At 52.7% G+C, this 22,915-nt stretch overlaps 1 protein-coding gene across 1 annotated transcript in view; it reads left to right on the top strand.

Moving 5' to 3' along the window:
* The window catches only part of DUOX1 (dual oxidase 1), a 34,746-nt gene extending 12,782 nt beyond the window's left edge, over positions 1-21,964 (top strand). Inside the window, exons 15-35 of the mRNA XM_058737881.1 lie at positions 170-288; positions 909-1,046; positions 1,691-1,804; positions 2,534-2,733; positions 3,358-3,543; positions 5,626-5,851; positions 6,113-6,206; positions 6,493-6,668; positions 8,879-8,948; positions 9,361-9,486; positions 10,106-10,284; positions 10,430-10,660; positions 11,224-11,323; positions 11,609-11,658; positions 13,053-13,180; positions 17,536-17,689; positions 18,125-18,357; positions 18,585-18,743; positions 20,005-20,160; positions 20,404-20,532; positions 21,187-21,964. Of these exons, the coding sequence (XP_058593864.1) occupies positions 170-288; positions 909-1,046; positions 1,691-1,804; positions 2,534-2,733; positions 3,358-3,543; positions 5,626-5,851; positions 6,113-6,206; positions 6,493-6,668; positions 8,879-8,948; positions 9,361-9,486; positions 10,106-10,284; positions 10,430-10,660; positions 11,224-11,323; positions 11,609-11,658; positions 13,053-13,180; positions 17,536-17,689; positions 18,125-18,357; positions 18,585-18,743; positions 20,005-20,160; positions 20,404-20,532; positions 21,187-21,309 (3,091 nt within the window). The 3' untranslated portion in view covers positions 21,310-21,964. The remainder of the gene's footprint in view (positions 1-169; positions 289-908; positions 1,047-1,690; positions 1,805-2,533; positions 2,734-3,357; positions 3,544-5,625; positions 5,852-6,112; positions 6,207-6,492; positions 6,669-8,878; positions 8,949-9,360; positions 9,487-10,105; positions 10,285-10,429; positions 10,661-11,223; positions 11,324-11,608; positions 11,659-13,052; positions 13,181-17,535; positions 17,690-18,124; positions 18,358-18,584; positions 18,744-20,004; positions 20,161-20,403; positions 20,533-21,186) is intronic.
* Positions 21,965-22,915: the final 951 nt, after the last annotated feature.

Genomic DNA, 22,915 nt, shown 5'->3' with positions numbered 1-22,915 from the left:
CCCCCATTGGCCCGGGCCCCAGGCCACTGCACTCTCAGTGTGTAAAGTAAGCAACCCCATGGGCCCTGGATTCTCAACTGACCCCACTGAGTCCTCAGCCCCTCTAGGCCTCTTTCCTCAGGCCTCTCCCTCTACCACTGTAGTAGCTCCTCACCTCTCCCACCCCCAGGCTGTTCTCTGAGGAAGAGATTGCGGAGATCAGAAACACTTCCCTGCGGGATGTTCTAGTGGCTGTCACCAACACGAGCCCCAGCGCCCTGCAGCCCAATGTCTTCTTCTGGCATGCAGGTGAGAGACCAGGAGGTGATTGGAGGGATTTGGGATCTGGTGCCTCATCCCTCCACAGCTGTGGGCCTGGTTCAGATGTGGCTGAGCAGTAGACCCCAAGGAGGCAGTGAGCAATGTTTCTGCCCTTGGGAACTTTGGCTCTGGGCAAAAACATGGCCACATGTGGCTGTGTAGGTCCCCTTCTGCACAACCCCAGGAGGTACCCAAGTGAGGGCAAGACTGAGACTCAGAGAGACCTAGAGAGGAGACTTCCATCTGGCTGGGCTGAGCCTGGGGTGGGTGTGACATCAGAAGGGCCCAGTGCCATGAGGATATCCTAATCCCACAGCAGTGACAAGTGAACTCTGTGTGTGTGTGTGTATGTGTGTGTATACATATGTGTACGTGTGAGAGACAGAGGCTGAGGTGCATTTTTGACCCCATTTATTACCCAAGTAGGCAAACACCACATTCCTGGTATAATGACAGGGGTAAGCAGCTCCCAGCCCTCTGAGACTCAAAAGTCCCCCACCCTACCCTTTCTGTCACCCTAACTCCTCAGTGATTCTGTGCTAGAGCCTCTGGCCCAGCATCAACCCCCCCCCCCCCCACCAATACTCTAGCTTCCTCTGTCTCCCCAGGAGACCCCTGCCCACAGCCAAGACAGCTCAGCACTGAGGGCCTGCCAGCCTGTGTTCCCTCCATCATGCGGGACTATTTTGAAGGCAGTGGATTTGGCTTTGGGGTCACCATTGGAGCTCTCTGCTGCTTCCCTCTGGGTAAAAGTGATGGGCAGGGTGGGGTTGGGGGAAATTTGTAAGTTGAGAGGTGGGAGTGGGGTGGTTTCATCTACAACAGATCATGCAGAGTACTATTCCTCTGGGCACATGAGGACAACATCACAACAGGAAGGAACATGAGAAGTATCTGACCCACAGATAAGTCAGCTCCAGGAAAAATTGCCTTCCTGTTCTCCTGGGGTCCCTTCAGGGCCCAGATTGGTTAGGAGCCACAATTTACAGTTATTTCCAGGAGCTTGGGCCTGGGAAATTGTCAGAGGCAACCCCTGCATGAGAACCAGTTGAGAACTAGCTGGGGCAAAGGCTTGACAGGTAGTCTTTGGCATGGCTATGTGTGGGTCCACTGGCAGAGTGGCAGAGTGGGTCCAGGTTTTGGCACAAGGACTCTGGACCTAGTCTCTGCCTGGGAAGGGACCTGCGCAGTGGAAGCAGGGGAAGCTGTGCAGGCATCTTAAGTGATACCCAAAGCTCCCTCCCCACCCACCCCTCATCAATTCAATTTGAGACAATTGAATGGGCTGACCTAGGAGGTGGGGAAAGCAGGGGGTCTTGCCAAGGAAAGGGCAGTTGTTCTCCCAGACCCCCACCTTCCTTTGAGCATCCTACTGCTTCTGCACTCTCAGTGAGCCTGCTCAGTGCCTGGATTGTTGCCCGGCTCCGGAGGAGAAATTTCAAGAGGCTCCAGGGCCAGGACCGCCAGAGCATCATGTCTGAGAAGCTCGTGGGGGGCATGGAAGGTAGGCCTGGAGCTGGCCAGGGTGGTGGTGGAGAAGATATGATTCAGGGCTGCAGTCCCCTCCCCCACCTCAGCAGCCTAAGGAAAAGGCCTCCCTTTTCTAGGCCTCTAAGCAAGCCAGGCCAGGTGGGAAGAGCCATGGAGGCATTAGGTGGACATTGGACCTGGAGTCCTCCACCCTCCATAGATTCTCCTAATGGTCCCAAATAAAGGAGATGTAATAGACTCATGGGAAGAAGTCACATTCATACATTTCATAGGCATACTATGATTCTCTAGAGTCCTGGGGAAGTGATGCTTTGTGGCATCTTACACTGGAATTTCAGGCAATAGAGAAGTAATTAATGAAGGTCTATAATCACGTTGAGGATTGGAATCTTGGTCCACAACTTTGAGCTTTTGGGTCTTAGGCAGATTTTTTAATCTCTCTAAACTTATTTTTTGTTATGTGTAAAACAGAACCAATAATAGCACTTACCTCACAGATATATGAAGATTAAATTAACTAGCTCACGCAAAGCACTTGGTACAGCATTGCACACATAGTAAACACATAGGAAATGGTACTTATTTTTCTTTACATATGCTAGAGGTACAAGGGGTTTTTGGGAGGGGCTGACTCTCAGTACCTAAGAAGGAGCAAGGAGCTGTGGAGGCCTGGACCTAACTCCAGCCCTAAGCTGGCCTCCTTCCTCCTGGCCCCAGCTGACCCAGCCCTGTCTCTCCCCAGCTTTGGAATGGCAGGGCCACAAGGAGCCCTGCCGGCCTGTGCTGGTGCACCTGCAGCCTGGGCAGATCTGTGTGGTGGATGGCAGGCTCTCTGTGCTCCGCACCATCCAGCTGCGCCCTTCCCAGCAAGTCAACCTCATCGTGTCCAACAACCGAGGACGCCGCACCCTGCTGCTTAAGATCCCCAAGGAATATGACCTGGTATGGCCCAGCTGGTCCCTGGTTCCTTGTCCACATCCAGGGAGGCAGCCAGGGGAGGGGAAGGAGCACAGAATCAGGCTGGGTTTCTAGTCCCTGGCTGTAGTACCTGATAGATAAACTTGAACACATTCATCCTGCTCTGGGCCTGCTGGGTGACATGATCTCCACAGTCCCTTCTTCTTGCACAGTCTTCCCCCTCCCTTTCTAAGGGTACCCCAATAGGTCTTAGCTGGGAGTCCTTAGAAGAAGCCAGGCCCTCTTCCCTGTTGCCTGGTTTTTAGGATCTAGTGACTTGTTAGAAATTTTGGAGGGGAACTCAGTCACAGGCTGATTTTCAGCTCTGACTGTCTGTCCTCTGTCCCCTCCATCATCTGTCCCCCTGCCTTCCCCTCTCTTCAGGGCTGAATAGAGAAGGAAGAGTGGCTTCAGACATGCATCTTTGAATGCTAGCTTTGTGCCTATAAGCAAGCCATGGAGCCTACGGAGCATATGGAGTCTAGGAGATAACAGTATATCTCTTTTCTGAGGCCACTCTTTCCAGTGGCCCCTGACAGAGCTTATGTACAGGTCCTGGCCTCAAAAGGCCCTGACAAATGCTTGCTCTGCCGGTTGCTGCTTCCGTAGGTGCTGCTGTTTAATGTGGAGGAAGAGCGGCAGGTGCTGGTGGAAAACCTTCGGGGGGCCCTGAAGGAGAGCGGGCTGAGGTTCCAGGAGTGGGAACTGCGGGAGCAGGAGCTCATGAGGGCAGCTGTGACACGAGAACAAAGGAGCCACCTCCTGGAGACCTTTTTCAGGCACCTTTTCTCCCAGGTGTGTATGTAGGGTCAGATCTCTCCTTGCATGTCTGCCTGTAGTTCCCTTACCTGCCCCGGCCATGGGGTGATTCCAGGGAAAGTCAGGAGCCCTGACACTAACAATCAGTTCTACTGTGTTTTTGGCCCAATCACCTAGCCTTTCTGTAAGGAGAGGCTCCCGTGTCCACCCGTGCCATTCTAGGGAGGCCATGTCAGGAGCTTTTCTGCATGTGTCACTCAGCTCTCTCCTCAGGGCTATCCAAGCTTTCTGCCCTTACTTGACTCATCCTGACCAAAAGGCTGCAGAAATCTAGGGCTAGACAGGCAGTGTGGGGACACTGAAAGCCCTTGGTCCCCCCTCTTTGGAAGAGTGCAGCTGCCAGAGGCCACCATAGGGCGCGAGTGCTTCCCTTGCAGATTTCCAAGAACTACTGAGAGGCTGTGGGGAAACAAGTCAGGAAGAGAAATGCAAAGACTTGGCATCCGTATCGGGCACAGAAATAAAGCAGCCTGGGTGGAGAATGGTGGAGAGAGAAGCTTGGTAGAGATAAGATAAATAGAGCTTATAGAGCATGCCCATCCCCCTCCCACTAAGGGAGTTTGTCATCCCTCTGGGAAGATGGGACATGCCCAGAAAGGAAGGTTAAGTGGTAAAGAATCCTGGATACAAAACTGATCCAGGAGATAAGCAGTCTAGGAGGTCAGAAAAGGTATAAAGTCTTCAGGCCAGTGGAGGGTCATGTTTCAGGTCAAATTTGGTGAGGACTTAAAGAGGCGGAAAATTTTGGGCTCAGAGGAAAGGAGCAAGAAGGACTGTGCAGAGGTGCCCAGAAAAATGGCAAAAAAATTAATATTTGAGGAGAAGGAGCAGGGTTGGCTGGCTGGGGAGAGGATTCATGAGGGAAATGAGCATTTAATGGTCGTTTACTATGTGCCAGGCACATGACGTTTGTCATTTACCCCTCAAACTAGTTGAACTTGAGTATGCACTAGAATGGAAGAACCTCCAGGTGGAGTGATACATTGCCAGGGCCCAGGCAGGACCTGGGCACCTCCACTCAGGTCAGGACCCATCAGGGCCACAGGACCTCCTATGTGGGGGGTGACAGAGAGTGCTACTGTGTCCTGGGGGCAGCTGCCACCCCTTTCTACCTGCACAGTGTTCTCAGGTTTCAAAACACTTTCCATACAATGGCTGGTGTTGATTCTCACAATAGCCCTGTGAGATAAGTAGGAAAATGAATGCCAGACAAGTGAAGAGACTTGCCTGAGGTCACACAGTAAGTGGGTGGTAGAGCTGGGACAGGAACCCAGGTCTTTTGTCACCAGCCCCAGGCTCTTTTCACTAAAGCTCGTTGTTTGAAGCAACAAGGTTTGCCTCATGAAACCATAGCCAGGCTTGGGCCAGGGGACCCCAGTTGATGTCAGGAAAAATAGGTGCTGTGGCCCGTGGCCTGCTTACTACCCTCACCGTCTCTTCTGATGCTGGGGCAGCCCCTGGGTGGGCTGCAGGTAGCCTGTGGTGGGAATTCTCCTTTCCCAAGCCCAGCTTTTTCTCAACTTAGCTGAGGCTTTTTCTCAGTGAAAACTCAGTGTAAGCTAGGACTGACAATGGGTCAGTTGACTCTGAGGATATGATGATGTCTCAGGAATTCTAAAGGGAGGACTATGACCTGGCCTGGAAGGGGCTAGGAAAGGGAAAGCTGCCAGCAAACAAGGTCACTCCTCTCTCTTAGGCTGCTCCATTTTCTCTGTGTGTTTACTTCCCTCTGTCTGTGTCTCTGAGCACTTGGAAGAACAGGGTGGTCTACAACTTCCAAGTTTTCCTGTGCTCAGGTCAAGACAGACCTGAGACATCTCAGTCCCAATCCTAGATTGTCTGCTTGGATCAAGTTGCATCCCTGGTCTAGTCAGCTAACATAGAGAGTCAGGGTTCCATAGGACAAATGGCCCCAGGAACCACCTGCAGGGCATGGGGTAGTGCTGAGGGGACAGGGTGCTGGGCAGATGCCTGGAAAAGGTGGCTCCTATAAGCCTCAACTACAAATCAAGGAAGTCTTGTCTCCTTCTCTCTCCCTCTGCTACTGCCTGAGTGCAGGTGCTGGACATCGACCAGGCAGATGCAGGGACCCTGCCCCTGGATTCCTCACAGAAGGTACAGGAGGCCCTGACTTGTGAGCTGAGCAGAGCTGAATTTGCCGAGTCCCTGGGCCTCAAGCCCCAGGACATGTTTGTAGAGTCCATGTTCTCTCTTGCTGATAAAGATGGCAATGGCTACCTGTCCTTCCGGGAGTTTCTGGACATCCTGGTGGTCTTCATGAAAGGTAAAGGAAAAGGGAGTGATTGTCCAGGTAGGAGAAGATGGAAGGGGCTGGAAACTGAGGCTGGAAGGTAGCTTACCTGTTAGAGATGGGGAAGTGCTGGGACCAGGTCTCCAGCCATGGCAGACATCTGGGTAGATGTCAGGAAGCAGAATAACACCTTGTTGTGCCCAGCAGTGGCTCACACTCATGTGAGTCCCCTTCTGGGATGCCTGGGGCTTAGGCAGGTAGGTTGGGGCTCTCACAGGGTCCTCCTTCTCCCAGGCTCTCCTGAGGAGAAGTCTCGTCTTATGTTCCGCATGTATGACTTTGATGGGAATGGTCTCATTTCCAAGGACGAGTTCATCAGGATGCTGAGGTTGGTCATGTGGGATAGCCAGAAGAGTGGGCTAGGGCAGGGACTGCTGGGGGAAAAAGTGGGATAGAAAGGTGGGAGCCAAAGGGTCAAGAACAGGGGCTTCCTCCCCCTCTTCCTCCTCCTCCGTAGAGCCAAAGACTGTTATAACTAGGAAGGGTCTTGGAATGTGGTCAGTTGGGGCCCTTCCATGTGGGCTCTGAAGGCCTGGTGGGTTGACCATTGGGCCCTCATGTCTAGGCCTTAGGCCTCTTTTCAGGCCCTGATGGCTTCCCTCCCCCAACCCCAGGTCCTTCATCGAGATCTCCAACAACTGCCTGTCCAAGGCCCAGCTGACTGAGGTGGTGGAGTCCATGTTCCGGGAGTCGGGCTTCCAGGATAAGGAGGAGCTGACGTGGGAGGATTTCCACTTCATGCTGCGGGACCATGATAGCGAGCTCCGTTTCACGCAGCTCTGTGTCAAAGGTGGGGCGGCCTGCCTTAGGGCTGACCTATCCATTAGACACAGCAGGCACAGTGCCCAGGGCCCACATACTTTTAGGAGCCCACAGAAATGTTTTAATTTCTTTTAAAATCAGAAGAATGAATATAATAATAATAATAAGTATGTGATAATACATCCAGCCTGGATTATATTCTTCTTTGTATCAACATGAATGTAAAAAATATTTATATTTTATAAGTATATGTGTATATACATATATATACACACATATATATACATATATATATACATATATACACATATGTACATATACATATATATATATTTTTTTTCTTTGTTTAATGGAGGAAGGGGCCTAGGAACGCAATAGTGCCTACAGCCCACAAGAGTCATAATGCAGCTTTGCTTCTGGGGTGGGCAGGGTCAGGATGGGGCGAGGGACAGCAGATAGAATTCTGATTCTCCCAGCTGTCTGTCAAAGGCCCCTGTTCTTGGTGCCCAGGACAGGGAACTGTAGAATCTCCTTGTAAAAGCCCTACCCAGGCCATATTCATCTGAGCTGGGGTATCTGGTGGCAGGGGGGCGCTCTGGTTTTGTTTGCCTTTATATGCCTTGTCTGCGTGCTCAGGAAATGTTTGCTTGAGTGCATGGAGACCCACCTCTGTTGTCCTTCCCCTACTTCCTGTCCCACCTGTGTCTGACTCAGGTGGGTGGGGGCTACAGCCAGAGAGAGCAGGGGGCAGGTAGCAGGACTCTATGGTCTACTCTGACCTTATGGTACCTTCACAGTTTCTCACTGGGTCATATTGAGACCAAACCCAGTCCCTCCCAGGATTATGAGAACTTGGGGGAGCTGAGCAGCCCAATTCTAGATCCATGTGGGAGGGGGGCGAATTAGGCAGGGCACAGCTGGGACTCTGGTCAAGGCTTCACCTGCCTGCGGTGGGAGGAGAGTTGGTGGAGTGCACACCCAGCTCCCCTGATTCATCATCTTTTCACCTTTCCCAGGCAGCCAGGGAAGTAGGCATGTAGGCCTGAGGGCAGAGCAGGGGCAGGTGCCTGGAAGTGAGCCCAGGCCAGAGTCCCAGGAACATCCAGCCCCTGGGGTGGAGGAGACGACCTGGCTGAGAGAGTGAGGGTTATGTAGAAGAGTAATGCTGAGTACTGTTTTGTTTTGCTTTTAATTGTTGTTGTGCCTTGCTGTTTCCTTCAAATTTTACTTTGAAACATTTTAAATGTACCTACAGAAAAGGTACAAGAATAGCACAAGGAGCATCCCTTTACCATTCACCTAGATTTGCCTTTAGTTATCACTTTGCCACATTTGCCATTTGCTGAAATTTGAGGGATAAACATCTATACTTTGTTTTAAACACTCTGATTTCATTAAATTCAGATTAATCACGTTTGCCCTCTGGGCTGTAGGACCAGGGTAATCTTCAAGATTGGTTTAGCATTTAGAAGTGACTTGGATATTCCCAGGATTTGGATTTGCAGCTCACTCCTGCACTGCCCCTCCTGTGCAGCTCAGACAGAGAGGAATGTGTGGCTCGTGGGAGAATGTTTTTCTCCCAACATTTTATTATGAACATTTTTAAAATTTATTTATTTATTTTGAGAGAGAGAGAGAATTTGAGGAGGGGACACACAGAGAGAGGGAGAGAGAGAATCCCAAGCAGGCTCTGTGCTGTCAGCGCAGAGTCCGACATGGGGCTCAAACTCATCACCTGTGAGATCATGACCTGAGTCAAAATCAAGAGTTGGATGCTTAACTGACTGAGCCACCCAGGTGCCCCTATGAGCGTTTTTAAACACAGAAAAGTGGAAAGAATTTTATGGTGATCTCCATATGTGTACCACCTAGATCTACACTTAACTCTCCGGAGATTTTAGGCTGGAGGGTTGAGCAGGGTTTTAGTGGCAGAATGGTCTAGCAGGCAAGTTGCATACAGTTCCTGAGCTCTACCCCATCAGCCTGATAACGGTCCTAGGAGTGGGGCCAAAGGTGGACACATGTCCAGGGGACACTGCCTGGCCAACTTTGTTTCAGGCCTTCTGTCTGCCCACTCATGGCTGGGTCTAGTTTCCACAGAGAACACAGGCTGAGACTAGGGCACCCAAAGGCAAGGGTACTGGCCAGAGGCCCTCTACAGTATGGATGTGGGGTAGCTACCAGGTCTTCCTGGGCTCTGGGCCCTGAGCCGTCCCCTAGTCCATCTTTGTGTTGCAGGGGTAGAGGTTCCTGAGGTCATCAAGGACCTGTGCCGGCGAGCCTCCTACGTCAGCCAGGAAAAGATCTGGTGAGCCCTCATCTGGGAATGTTGGAGGGAGGCTGGGGTTGGGGAGTTGCCTTTTCTCTCCCCAGAATGCCTGGTATCAGGGGCCCTACTAGCCTATGTAGTGTCTTCATCCATATTAGAAAAAAACACTCCTTACTCTAGGCGGACGCAGCCCTGCACCAGGAAGAGCAGAGAGCCTGGTGGATTTCAGCACTCACCTGCTGCCAGGGTCAGATGCCCTTGTATGTGTACCCTTGGCTGGGACCCCCAGGATCTGACTCATTCTCTCTCTAGGTCTCTGTGGGAATCTTGCTGTCCCCTGTCTGACAGTTCTGACCCTTCCCCAACAGAGTTGGTCTGAAGGCAGACAGGGGCAGCAGAGGACCAAGTGGCTCAGGCAGCCAAGGTCCTATCTCTCTCATTTCTGTCCTAGTCCCTCCCCCAGAGTGAGTGCTCGCTGTCCCCGCAGCAACGCTGAGGTGGAGTGGACACCACAGAGACTGCAGTGCCCCATGGACACAGACCCTCCCCAGGAGATTCGACGGAGGTTTGGCAAGAAGTACGCCTGCTCCTCCTGTTAATTAAGCCCAGGCAGTTCATCCATCCCTTCAGCATGCATACAGTGATTACTGGGTGCCAGGCATGGTCCTGAGCCCAGGGGTGCTGGCAGGATGAACAGTCCATGCCCAAGAAGATCCCAGTCTGACAAGATGGTCTGGTACACTGACAGTTACAAGGTCCCACTGAAGAATGTTGTAAGAGTGGTAAGAGCAAGGGGCTTCAGAGCTCAAGGAAGTGCTCACCTCTACCTGGGAAGTCAAGGAAGGCTTCCTGGAGGGTGTGTCTTCTGAGCTTCCAGTAAAAAATGAGAACAGAGTGAAACATGAGAACAGAGTAAAAAAAATGAGCAGGTAAGAGTGAGGAGCTACAGACTGGGAGGGGAGAGGACTGAGTGAGTGGGAACTGGGGTAGAGGGAGTGTATCTCCTGGGGTGAACTGACCAAGTGACCTCTTGCAAGGCTGCCCCTACTCTGACAGTTTGCTTGAAGAGTGTGGTATATAGCCTGTGGGGTCTGAATCCTGCTTGGTTTGAGCAACTCGATGCCCTTTCTCTGCTGGGGAGGCGGGCTGCACTAATGGCAGGTCCACAGCCAGAGCCAAGTCTTCGTGTCTCCCAGGGTAACGTCTTTCCAGCCCCTGCTGTTCACGGAGGCTCACCGGGAGAAGTTTCAGCGCAGCCGTCGCCACCAGACCTTGCAACAGTTCAAGCGTTTTGTGGAGAACTATCGGCGCCACATCGGCTGTGTGGCCGTGTTCTATGCCATCACCGGAGGCCTTTTCCTGGAGCGGGCCTACTGTGAGTGCGGGCAGCCCCAGGGGTGTGGCTCCTGCCAGTGTGCCTGGCCTGCTTGAAGGAAGGCTGCTGTGGGGGAGGCTCCACCTGCAGGCGGCACTCTTTCCTCTGCACTGCGACCCCCTTATCCACCTGGGCCCCTCCACAGACTACGCCTTCGGGGCTCACCACATGGGCATCACAGACACCACCCGCGTGGGCATCATCCTGTCCCGGGGCACGGCCGCCAGCATCTCCTTCATGTTCTCCTACATCCTGCTCACCATGTGCCGCAACCTCATCACCTTCCTGCGCGAGACCTTCCTCAACCGCTACATACCCTTCGACGCCGCCGTGGACTTCCATCGTCTCATTGCCTCCACTGCCATCATCCTCACAGGCAGGACCTGGGGGTCCCAGGGATTCTTGTCTCTGTCCTCCTGCCCCCCCCCCCCCCCCCCTGCTAGCTTCCCCTCCTCTGAGAGCACCTCCTCTCTCTCTGGGCTTGACTTGAGTATAAATCTTGGAAGTCCTCAGGAGGGTGGAGCTGGCCCCACAGTGGTGTGAAATAAGCCCAGGGGCCACTCACTGCCCCTTCCATGCTTCCAGAGCCACCTCATCAGCCTCCAGCTGACAAGTTACCAACACCCCAGAACAAGTGCACATGTGTGTGATCTCTTCCAGTTTTTATGTTGTAAAACACACTATGAGAGAAACCAAAAGATAGAATTTCTAATGGTATCATTTCAGACTCTTGTGGCTGTGTTCATGGATGGTATATATGGAGCAGGGGTTGGGGGGAGGAACAGGAGGTTGATTAGAGATCAGAGGTACAGATCCCTAGGGTCCTTCTTCAGGCTCCCAATTCTGGGTGGCTGGAGTCCTTCATCTTGGGCTGAATGGGTTGAACACCCCCACCGGGCTGCCCCCAGGCTCACTCCCCCCCTTCCTGGTCTTCCTTAGTCTTACACAGTGCAGGCCATGTGGTGAATGTGTACCTGTTCTCCATCAGCCCACTCAGTGTCCTCTCCTGCCTCTTCCCTGGCCTCTTCCATGATGACAGGTGAGTGAGTATGTGCGTGTGTGTGTGTGTGTGTGTGTGTGTGTGTGTGTGTGTGTCTCAAGGTAGGGGTATTCTTTATGGATGGAAAGAAGCAAATTCTCTTGGCTGAGAGCAGAGTGTCACCTTCCAGATTATAGAGACAGACAATGACCAACCTGAGCCTTGGTCCCAAATGGGCAGAAAGGGACACTAGTGGCTGGGTTGGGGTGTTTCCTCTGGAGGATTCTTTCTGGAAGTCCCAGACATCTCCTCTCAGCATCCTTCCTTGCTTTCTGTTCTTGACAGGTCTGAGTTTCCCCAGAAGTATTACTGGTGGTTCTTCCAGACTGTGCCAGGTGAGAGCCCTCCCTGTTCTGAATTTCTGGTCTGGCTCTGAGGTGCGGGCTCTGGGTTCTGTCTGCCATGAGGCAGCCTAGTAGCACTCACTTGGCTCTCACGGTGAGCCAGGCTCTGCCCTTTGGTCCTAAGGACTCTCCTGGGCAGTAGGAGCCTCTGCTATCCAGTCCTTCTCTTGGGAGCTTGGCTGGGCTACTGCCCCACTCTGAAGTTCCTCCCTCTGTAGAATGGGAGTGGACTCCCTCACCTCCCACCCCAGCATACACAACCTACCATGACAGTAACTTTGAGTGCTGTGCCCAGCTGTATGGCAGAGAGACCGGGCTCATTGTCAAACTAGGCAGAACCCCCCATCCCTTGTAGTCTTCTTGACAAGGGCTGTTTAGGGGAATATTCCTAACTCTTCATAATCACCCATTTTAGAACTATTATCTGTGAATCTATTCAAAAGCTTCTTGAACCTGTTTATATTTTCAGTCTATTTCCTCTTTGGGGTAACACATTTTCTATATTCACTCCCCTCTGTGAAACACAGCATTTTTTTTTTTAATCCTAAAACGATCTGCTTTGAACTTCAGAGTGCTTGCTAATTCCTGCACAGTGGGATTTAGTGGATAAAGCTGTATTTATGCTCTTCTCTCCGTTCAGGTCTTTACAGGCTTTGGTTAGATCTCTTCTTAACCTCTCCTTTTCCATACTGCAAGGCTCTAATCTTCCTAATTTCTGCCTCTCTCCTCCTTAATCACTTGAGGGGCCATTCTCTGGCCCCACACTTCCATCCTGAATCTTGTATTGCCCTCTCGTGTACCCCAGGCCTGGGATCCCCTGTAAAGGGGGTGCCTCCCACCAACTCTGGGATGAACCCAGGGGACTCTGGTGGTCACACTTACTCACTAATGGTGCCATTGCTTATGCTGTGTCAGCCAAGTGTGATGCTACAGGGACGTAGGCCAAGCCTTGACTCCATGGGGGCAGGGCCTGCAATGTCCAAAGTCTGACCTAGAGGCCAAAGTAGATGCCCCATGGATTCATTCATTCATTCAGCACACATTTATAAAAGCCCCACAGGGTGCCAAGCCCTACAGTAGGCACTAGGATTCAGTGGTGAACTAGCAGTCTGGTCCCTGTTCTTGTAGGCCTGAAAGTCAGGGAGGTGACAGACATAAATGGCACAGTTACTTGAAAAATAACAGTCGTGACAAGGTCTATGAGGGAAGGGTAGAGTCTGTTGAAATAAGAGGCACCTGTGATCAGCAGTGTGGGGAGAGAAGAACAGAGAAGCCTGCGCTTCTGTGCCCTTACCCAGAGCAGTGGAGTGGAAAGGGGACCCTGATCCATGGCAGCCTCAGAATGGCCCTGCTCCTCTGCCCTTCACCCCATGTTCATTTTGCAGGCCTCACGGGGGTCGTGCTGCTCCTGGTCCTGGCCATCATGTACGTCTTTGCCTCCCACCACTTCCGCCGCCACAGCTTCCGGGGCTTCTGGCTGACCCACCACCTCTATATCCTGCTCTATGTGCTGGTGAGGGCTAGCAGGGTTTTGACAGGAAGATCCCAGGGAGGCAGTGAGGACCGAGACATCGGTTTTCTATCCCCTTAGTTATTTCAAGACTCCTCTTGGCTTCTCACTTCAAAGCTGGAGGTTATAGTATGGGGCTGTCAAGCAGACTGACCCCAATATACAGCACTTGGAAGATGGGTGCCCTGACATGGGTTTTGCAGTAGCAGCCCTACTAGGCTGGTCGACATTTCTTGCAGACGTCATTTCTGCCCAGCCACTCATTCCCCAGTTCCAGTGGCTGGTTTGGGCTCCTGGGAGGACTTCCTACTCTCGAGGGAGCATCACCCTTTTTAAGAGAAACTTATCTGGGGGCGCCTGGGTGGCGCAGTCGGTTAAGCGTCCGACTTCAGCCAGGTCACGATCTCGCGGTCCGTGAGTTCGAGCCCCGCGTCAGGCTCTGGGCTGATGGCTCGGAGCCTGGAGCCTGTTTCCGATTCTGTGTCTCCCTCTCTCTCTGCCCCTCCCCCGTTCATGCTCTGTCTCTCTCTGTCCCAAAAATAAATAAAAAACGTTGAAAAAAAAAAAAAATTTAAAGAGAAACTTATCTGAATTTAGTTTTGCCACTTTTGTTCTGATCTTGTTTTCCAGAGTATTAGCACCCCACCCAGCTAAGTGCCACCTGTAAAGTTAATGAGCTTGCTCCAAATGTCTTCACTTGGGCTGTTGATACAATGGGTTTTAAAGAGTCTGTCTGTTCCCTTTCCTTCTCCTTAACATGGGCTCTTGCCTCCCTTCCTCCACATTCCCTCTCTTCTCTTGTCCTGTTCTCTTTACCTTCCCTGGGTTTGTCATCAATTGCGTCAGCTGGTTAGTTCCAGAGCTGACTGTGATCTGTGACTGTGTCATAGCTCTGCTTGGCCTGCCTTTCTCATGGAAACGGGCAGTTCCCTAAAGGGCACCCTGAGGGTCTCCCTGAGAAGCTAAACTAAGGTCCAAGGCCCCAGTGTCCCCACTAATGATAGCTTGGCTGCCAGCATTCAAGAAGCACAGAGCCCACCTGGCTGCCATCTGTCACCTGGCTCAAGGCAAAACTTCACACAGGGGTCTCCCTTGTCCTGAGACACAGGGAGAGTCCATTATTGCCTGGGTCAGGCTGGCGTCTGTGGGCTGCCCTCCCTCCTCCTGTCCTCACTGATTGGAAAGGTCTGTTTCCATGTTGCCTGAGGCTCAACACTTCATGGTTGTGAAGATGACTACCCAGTCTTGGCTTAGGTTGTTTCCTAGAACTGATGATGTTTATTTCCAAAGAAATCTCTGCCCTCTTTGGAAGCTGAGGCTAATTTATCCCTTCTTCCCCACCTTTGCTAGGGTGGAGCCCTAGCATCTGGGATTATTGTTTCTATGAGGGATGGAGATGACGTTCTTGTTTCTGGTGAAGCAGGAGCTTCTTTGAACTAGATGGGAGACCCAGAGGAGTGGCCAGGCCAGACGGGGCTCCCTGAGACCAAGACCCCTTTCTGACTTACTCCTGGGTTTGGGGGCTCACTGGGGTTTAGAGCCACCCTTCCTGCCAGCAGGGAAGTCAGCAGCTCAGAAATGTGCAGGACCCTCTGCTGGGCAATCCTAGCCCTGGCCTCTAAGGAGAGTCTCACCTGGGGGGATATCTGGGCCAAAACTTCTTCCTTCCCATTTATCCCTTATGTTACCATTTTGACTTCAGGCAGAAAAAGAAGCCACAAGTAAAGGGCCCCAGTGTGGAGTAGACCCTGCAGAAGGATGCCCAGGCTCCTGCTCCAGGCTAAAGAGGGCACGGCTAGCACAGCAGAAGCTGAGCTGGTGGCAGCTCTCCTGGTTCATCAGCCAACCATGAGTCTGCAGCAGCTTTGTGGTTTAAAAGTAGAGCCAACACCAAATGGGGTGTATAAACAGAGGAGTATGAGGTCACCCTCACATTGTTCTCAGCCTGGCTGGATGCTTAGAAAGCCTTGAGGGTGGGCATGGTCTCCATAATGAAAGAAGAACTTGGGGAAACCAGAGCCAGTTCAGAGAAGAGCCCACAGAGGTTTAAGTTAGTCCTGTGGGAGAAGGCCCAGGAATTCAGGAATGCTGAGCTGGGGAAAGAGAGAGAGCTGGATGAGGAACCAGAGTTCAGTTTAACAGTTATCTGTCGGAGGTCTAGTATGCGCTAGTTTGGTGCTAGGCCCAGTGGACCCCTTGGGAACTTAGGATTTGCTGCAGAGATAAGTGCCATGCGCTTGAAATGATCAAAATGAGCAGACAATATAGGATTAATTGCTGAGCTGAGTGTTTCAGTGAGTTACAGTAGCTCACTGAAGGGAGTTTCATTTGGACCAAATTGGTTAGTGAAGACTTTGGGGAGAAGATGGGTCTTGGGCCAAGCCTTGAGGAGAGGTAAGCTGAGATTTGACAGGGCAGAGCGGAATCCGAAAAGCATTCCAAGTAGAAGAAAGGGCACAAGCGCTGGTGCAGAGGTGGAAATGATGATGGAATATTCAGGGCATAGAGAGGACAGCCCTGGCTGTGGATGGCCCCAGGGAATTAGGCAGTAGCAGGACATGGTGGACCTGTGCGGGCTGCACTTACCGCTGAGGGGCTGTGGCTCAGCTGACTGGCCATGCCTCATGGGAGAGCACAGAGGAGAGCAGAGTGAGAAAGCCAGGTTTGGGCAGCATGCAGGATCAGGGGTGGGAGAAGGAACAGAGGGCCGGTGGAGGAGATGGAAAGTGAGTGGCCTGAGAGGGCTAGCACAGCGTTGTTGCAGAAGTGGAACGGAAGGGGTAGTGGCTAGTGCCACAGACTGCCAGTGGTGGGAGCAGATGAAAGGAGACCTTGGGGTCTGGCCATTCATGGGGCCGGTGAGCCCTCATTGAGCAGGGCCTGAGAAGAGGTGGAGGCAGGAGCCAAACTGACCAGACTTAGGAGCAAGCAGATTTGAAGAATGGGGGCAAGTAGTGTCTGACCTTGTCAGACTAGCTTGTTGGGGAAAGGACCAGAGCTGGACAATACCTGTCAGTTATTTCATGGAAAAGGGAGGACTGGTTAGATGTTCTTAGTCTCTAAAGGGAGAGGACAGGGGTGCCTGGGTGGCTCAGTGGTTAAGTGTCTGACTTCAGCTTAGGTCATGATCTCACAGTTCGTGAGTTCGAGCCCTGTGTCAGGCTCTGTGCTGACAGTGTGGAGCCTGGAGCCTGCTTTGAGTTCTGTGTCTCCCTCTCTTTCTGCCCCTCCCCTGTCATGCTTTCTCTCTCTCTCTCAAAAGCAAACATTAAAAAAAATTATTTTTAAAGGGAGAGGATAATTTAGAGGACCTCCTTTTACTGAATCAGCAGTTATTAAGTGTCTACTGTGTGCCAGACACTGCCAACAGCTGAGAGTATGATGGGAAAAAAAAAAAAAAAAGGACACCTCCTTCCTCTACAGTCCAGGGAGTGAATGGGCAGGAGGTGTGGGGTGGGGGGAAGAAAATTAGTGTGGATGATGATGAGTGCCCTGAAGGGAGTTGACTGGGAGATAAGATAGAGAGGACTGAGGGAAGGCCCAAGGAGGTAGCGTTTCTGCTGAGGTCTGAATGAAATGGAGGCAGCCATGAGAAGAATCATAGGAGCCATGGGAGAGGGAACAGCAGGTGCAAAGGTCCTGAAGCAAAAAGGATTTGCCATGTTTAAAGAACAGGGAGGAGGAAATGTTGGCAGGCAGAGGCCCGGAGCGTCTCGAGGTTCTGTGGTGTAATGGGAAGTCCACTAAGGCTTTTTAAGCTGGGATGGAATGATAAAATGAACTTTAAAATGTCACACTGGCTGCCTTGAAAGGACTGCGTCATGGTAGGGCACCCTAGTAGAAGACCAGTTAAGAGGCTACTGCAGGAGAGCGGGTGAGAGTCAAAGTTCCAGGGGCACCTGGGTGGGTCAGTCGGTTGAGCGGCCGACTTCGGCTCAGGTCACGATCTCACGGTCCGTGAGTTCGAGCCCTGCGTCGGGCTCTGGGCTGATGGCTCAGAGCCTGGAGCCTGCTTCCTATTCTGTGTCTCCCTCTCTCTCTGACCCTCCCCCGTTCATGCTCTGTCTCTCTCTGTCTCAAAAATAAATAAATGTTTAAAACAAAAAAAACAAAAAAAACAAAGTTCCAGGAAGGTGCAAGTAGTCTCATTCATCATGGACGCTCTGCAGGATGGGGCTGGGGTTGGGAGTGGTTAGATTTGGGAACCTGAAGGGAGCCTAGTACTTGGAGAGGTGGGGATGGAATGAGCCCTGGGGAGTGTGGGGTGGGTGGAGAATGCAAGGGGCTAAGGGCCAAGCTAGCCAGAGACACTGTTGTGGGTATGGCTTGGTCTGAGCTGTATTCTTCACTCTCTCCAGCTCATCATCCATGGCAGCTTTGGCCTGATCCAGCTGCCCCGTTTCCACATCTTCTTCCTGGTCCCGGCACTAATCTATATGGGGGACAAACTGGTGAGCCTGAGCCGGAAGAAGGTGGAGATCAGCGTGGTGAAGGCAGAGCTGCTGCCTTCAGGTACCAGCCTTTAGGCTGTCAAGGGGCCAGCTGGGTGGTACTGAGGAAGCCAGTGGGGGGTGGGGGTGGGGGTGGCAGAGCCCGGACCTTGCAATCTCCTGACCTGGCCAGTGGAGTTGGCAGGGCCCTTGAGCCAGAAGTGATGAGGGAGCTGGCAAGAGAAGCTCTTTGCCAGAGGACCTGAGCCTCTCTCGCAGCAGAGAGTAGAGGAGCCCAGGCCAGGTGGCTCCTTTCCCTGCTGACCACCAGCACCAGTGCTGCATAGCTCCTCCTCAGGGTGGACGGGGCTCAAGGGGAGTAATGCCTTCCGGTGTGGGGGAGGCCTTCCTTGTCATATTCCAGAAGCAGAGGTGAGGCTTCAGGTGGGGAACTCTCTGGAGGCCACAGTGTTGCTGGGCCCTGGACAGCAGCCTCCTAGCCACTTCTTTTCCTCAGGAGTGACCCACCTGCAGTTCCAGCGGCCCCAAGGCTTTGAATACAAGTCAGGACAGTGGGTGCGGATTGCCTGCTTGGCTCTGGGGACCACAGAATACCACCCCTTCACACTGACTTCTGCACCCCATGAGGACACGCTCAGCCTGCACATCCGGGCAGCAGGGCCCTGGACCACTCGCCTCAGGGAGATCTATTCACCTCCAACGGGAGATGGCTGTGCCAAATACCCGAAGGTGACCAGGCCCAGGCCAGATGTGCTACATGCCCCCACATCCCCTTAGCAGGCCATGGCCCTGCAACCCCAGGCTCCCCACTGTGTTCCTCCCCTCCCCCAATCCAGAGACTGGTTGTTCCAGGTAATGCCACAGTAGCCGCTTTCCCTTCACTCCTGCCTCCCATTTCCAGCTTCAGAGCTATGGTGGTGGTGGAGCTTAACTCAAACCCACTCCTCCTCTTGCAGCTGTACCTCGATGGACCATTTGGAGAGGGCCACCAGGAGTGGCATAAGTTTGAGGTGTCCGTGCTGGTGGGAGGGGGCATTGGGGTCACCCCCTTTGCCTCCATCCTGAAAGACCTGGTCTTCAAGTCATCAGTCAGCTGCCAAGTGTTCTGTAAGAAGGTGAGTGCCCCCTCCTCCTGCCAACCCATGGCCCCTGATCCCAATCACTGGATCCATCTCTGCCTGTCTCTCATGCCTCTGTTTTTGGCCTGATCTGGGCAAGGCCAAGTTGACTCGCTCCACAGGGATCAGAATATCCCCAGACCCTAAAGAACAGTTGGAGTTGGAGAGGGGTAAAGAAACCCATTCCCTCTTACAGAGGAAGCCAGCACTTGAAGGAAGCATTGTTGGGTGAGGAAAAGGAAGGGCACACTTAGGGTGGGGCAAAAGTGAAACTGGCTCTGCTTTCAAGAGGAAAAGGAGGGGAGGTGGCAAGGCTGGGCTGATGGGTTGGGTTGGCTCCAGGAACACAGCCCAGGCCCTTAGGCCCCCTCTATACCGGGTCCCTTCACCCCAGCCTGGACCTGGTAGCAGGCTCCTGCTTGTTTCTCTGGGCCTGGCAGGTGAGTCAGGGGCACAGGAATGCAGCGGGCAGGGGCCTAGCCCATATGCTGTCAGCATTTAGAGGGTGATACGCAGCTTCTCTGCTCCTCTATTGTGCCAGCTCTGGCTCTTTTTTTGTTTGTTTGTTTAATGTTTATTCATTTTTGAGAGAGGGGTGGGGGGCGGGCAGAGAGATCCAGACAGCAAAGAGCCCGGTGCAGGGCTTGAACCCACAAACCGTGAGATCATGACCCAAGCTGAAGTCAAGACGCTTAACTGACTGAGCCACCCAGGCATCCCTCTGCCTCTGCTTCTTAACCCAACGCAGTCTCACTTCATCCTCTTCAGAAGTTGGAGATGGGTCCCTCCATGACAGCTTCCATCCCCCTAGTCTCTCTTTGAGCCCACTCCCATCTGCTCCAGGCAGCAGCGTCTTCTGTAAGGCTCTTCTGTGACATGCCCCTCAGTGGGACCATATCCCTCTGGGCTAGGTTTGGTTGGGAGCCCAGCAGCCTGAAGAGGGCCCATTGGAGGGAGTGGCAGGTCCAGCTCAGTGTGAAAAAGCGGCTTCCCACCCCATTAGACCTTCAGCTCACTTGACAAGTGTCCTTTTCCATCACCCCAGATTATTATTCCCTTCTACCTCTCCATGACCTGGGGTAACTCCATCTCCCGCTCCAGAGCCTGATCCTTTGGCCCCACAACACTCCATCTCCCCAGGCTGTCTGGGGAAAGGCACAAGCTGACTGAGACCAGAGGGTTCTATTGCTATGGGGATCCCCGGGAAATAGGGAGCCTGAGATGAGCCAAGTCCTAAGCTCTAGCCATGTATCCCCAGATCTACTTCATCTGGGTGACACGGACCCAGCGGCAGTTTGAGTGGCTGGCTGACATCATCCGGGAGGTGGAGGAGAATGACTGCCAGGACCTGGTGTCCGTGCACATCTACATCACCCAGCTGGCTGAGAAGTTTGACCTCAGGACCACCATGCTGGTATGTCAGGGCCGGCCAGGCAGGGCAGCTAGGTGGGTATGTGGGTTGGCAGGGTGAGGCACATGGCCAAAGCAGGTGGGTGGACAGCTCAGGCTCAGATGGCAGGAAGCACAGAGATGCTGGTCCTGATCCTCAGCCTCCAGATCCCTCCCCACCCCACTCCCTGTCTCCTGGGCTGCAGGCTGACTTGAGCTAGGCAGTGACCCTGATTTTCCTTGGCCTGATCTGCCCCTGTGCCCCCAGTACATCTGTGAGCGGCACTTCCAGAAGGTGCTGAACCGGAGTCTGTTCACGGGCCTGCGCTCCATCACCCACTTTGGCCGCCCCCCCTTCGAGCCCTTCTTCAAGTCCCTGCAGGAGGTCCACCCACAGGTCAGTCCCACCCCATATCAAGGTTCTCCTGGCCTTTATCATCTGAGGTCTGAGCAAACCTTCCAAACCAGCTCCAGGAGGGAAGGAATTGACTTCTGGTGAGAACTGATCACCTGGGAGATAAGTGGGGGTAATTGAACAGAAAAAAAGTAGGGGTTACTTGGAGGGCTAAGGGAGGAGGCAGGTGACAGGGACTTACCACTTCTGAAGCCATGATGCCTATCCACAAGGAACAGCTCGGTGACTGAGCTGGTCCTTACCATAAACTCAGAGCTACTCTTACCACTAATACTGAGCCAACCCTCACCCTGGACACTGAGCTAACCTTTACCATGAACATTGGGTTAGCGCTCAGTGAGACACTAAGCTCTCCTTTAATTTGAACATTGATTAACCCAGCCCCTTATCTTGCACCTGAAGCTGACAAATGCCTTGGAGGGGGTAGATGTTGGACCCACAGGAAGCAAGTCTACCAAAACTGAGCTAGACTTAAAAACACTGAGCCAGCCCTCACCACGCATGGTACAAAGCAAACCTTTATGAGAAACATGGAAGGAGCCATCACCAAGGACTCTTGCTGGTCTTCAGCATGAACACTGAGCCAGCCCTCCCTCTGGACACTGAGTTAGCCTTCATGTTTTCCTCCCCCAACAGGTCCGGAAGATTGGGGTGTTTAGCTGTGGCCCCCCTGGCATGACCAAGAATGTGGAAAAGGCCTGTCAGCTCATCAACAGGCAGGACCGGACTCATTTCTCCCATCATTATGAGAACTTTTAGGTCTCCTGCCCAGGAGCTCTGCCCACTGCACAGCTGAGCAGAGATTTGGGCCCGCACCTCACTCTATACTTCCTGTTTCTGGCTTGCCCAGCCTTCTCCCCCGATTCCTGCCTCCCACCTCAGTCCAGGTGGTCATGGTCAATCACACCATATGGATTCAGACCATATGAGTCCAGAATGTCTCAGCCTGGAGAAGTAGGAGGCACTGTCTGGGAAACGGAGGTTGGGAGGTAGGAGAGCTATTATTCCTTTGGGGCAAAGTGACCCCTCTTCTCCCAAACTAAGAAAAAACATCAAAAGACTGGAGCTGACAAGCAGTGTCTATGCGTATAAGGGGGCTGTGAGCCTAAGGATGAAGTAAGAGCACAGATGCTGGCATCTTGGAACTCCTTCCCCAAAACCTCCTCCTCCTCTGGGGCTTCCCACTGTCATAAGGGCTGGGAAATGCCTTGGAGGGCATAGAGGCTGGAGCTGCAAAGAGAAATTTACAGGAACCCCTTTAGCATCCTAGTCTAACAGCACAATTGAGCTGCTCTCCCCAGTTTTTAAACATGTATTGTAGTCAGAACCCAGTCCACTATCTTTGTAGTGCTCCTCAGTCCTTCTCTCTTCTTCCTACTGAAGTAGTCTCCTTTACAAATAAACAACATTTCTGTCCTCTGGGTTTCAATATTCTGCCCCAGATTGGGGTAGGCACTGGCAGAAGCAGCTACTCAACCAGCCAGGTAACCTAGGCTGGTGCAGACAGTCCTCTGAACTTGCCAGTATCTGCTGAATAAAGGAACCGGCCCAAGGCCAAGTGCTCTAGATGGAGATTCCTTTCCCAGCTCAGGGGCTCCCTTCCTGACAAAGGGCCTCTCAGGGTGGCTAGTGTGAGATTTCTGAAGCCTGATCAGGAAGGGCAGAGAGAGAAGGGTAGGAGTTCTAGAGAAGGTGTGTGGGGCACTAAGTAGGGATATGTGTGGCACGACAGAGCAGGAACCTACAGGGAGCCAGAGTTTGCCTGGCTTGCTCCAGGACCTCTGCTACTCCCAGCCCTTCTCTGAACAACAGGAGTTGAGCACCTGTGCCTACATGGGTCTTCCAGGTAAAGAGATGGAAGCAAGATGGATGCTGAGTACATCACCCGAAGTCTCTGAGCCTGTTTTCTCATCTGCAAAGTGACTGAATACCCTCCAAGTGTAAAGATAGGGCAGCCCTCTATGATGGAATTTATAAAGCAGTGCCCAACTTCAAGTAAGCCTTCAATTGTCTCCCCAGAATTCTTAACACTTGTCAGGTCACATACCCTCGATTTCGATAAAATGGCCATGGGATTAGGAAAGCCGAAATCCCATGACTCTTACTTCATTTGGAAGGTTTAGGTTCTGAAAGGAGAGGCTCTCATAGTGCGCTCCCACAGCAGCGGATGTTTGTTAAGCCCCATAGGGCAGCTTCTGTTCATCTCGACCTTGGAAGCAGGAGGGCGGGCCCGGGGTGGGCTGACCTCAGCTTCGACCCGCGGCCCAGTGGGTATTCTCGGGGGTCTGGGCCCACGGGCCTTGGCCATTCTAGCTGCGGGCAGGGGCTGGGGCGTCGCCAGGGCGTGGGCGGGTGTGGCCTGGCG

This window comes from Neofelis nebulosa, chromosome 7, assembly GCF_028018385.1.
Source record: "Neofelis nebulosa isolate mNeoNeb1 chromosome 7, mNeoNeb1.pri, whole genome shotgun sequence".
NCBI classification, from domain to species: domain Eukaryota; kingdom Metazoa; phylum Chordata; class Mammalia; order Carnivora; family Felidae; genus Neofelis; species Neofelis nebulosa.
This window is presented reverse-complemented; position numbering and strand designations above follow the sequence as displayed.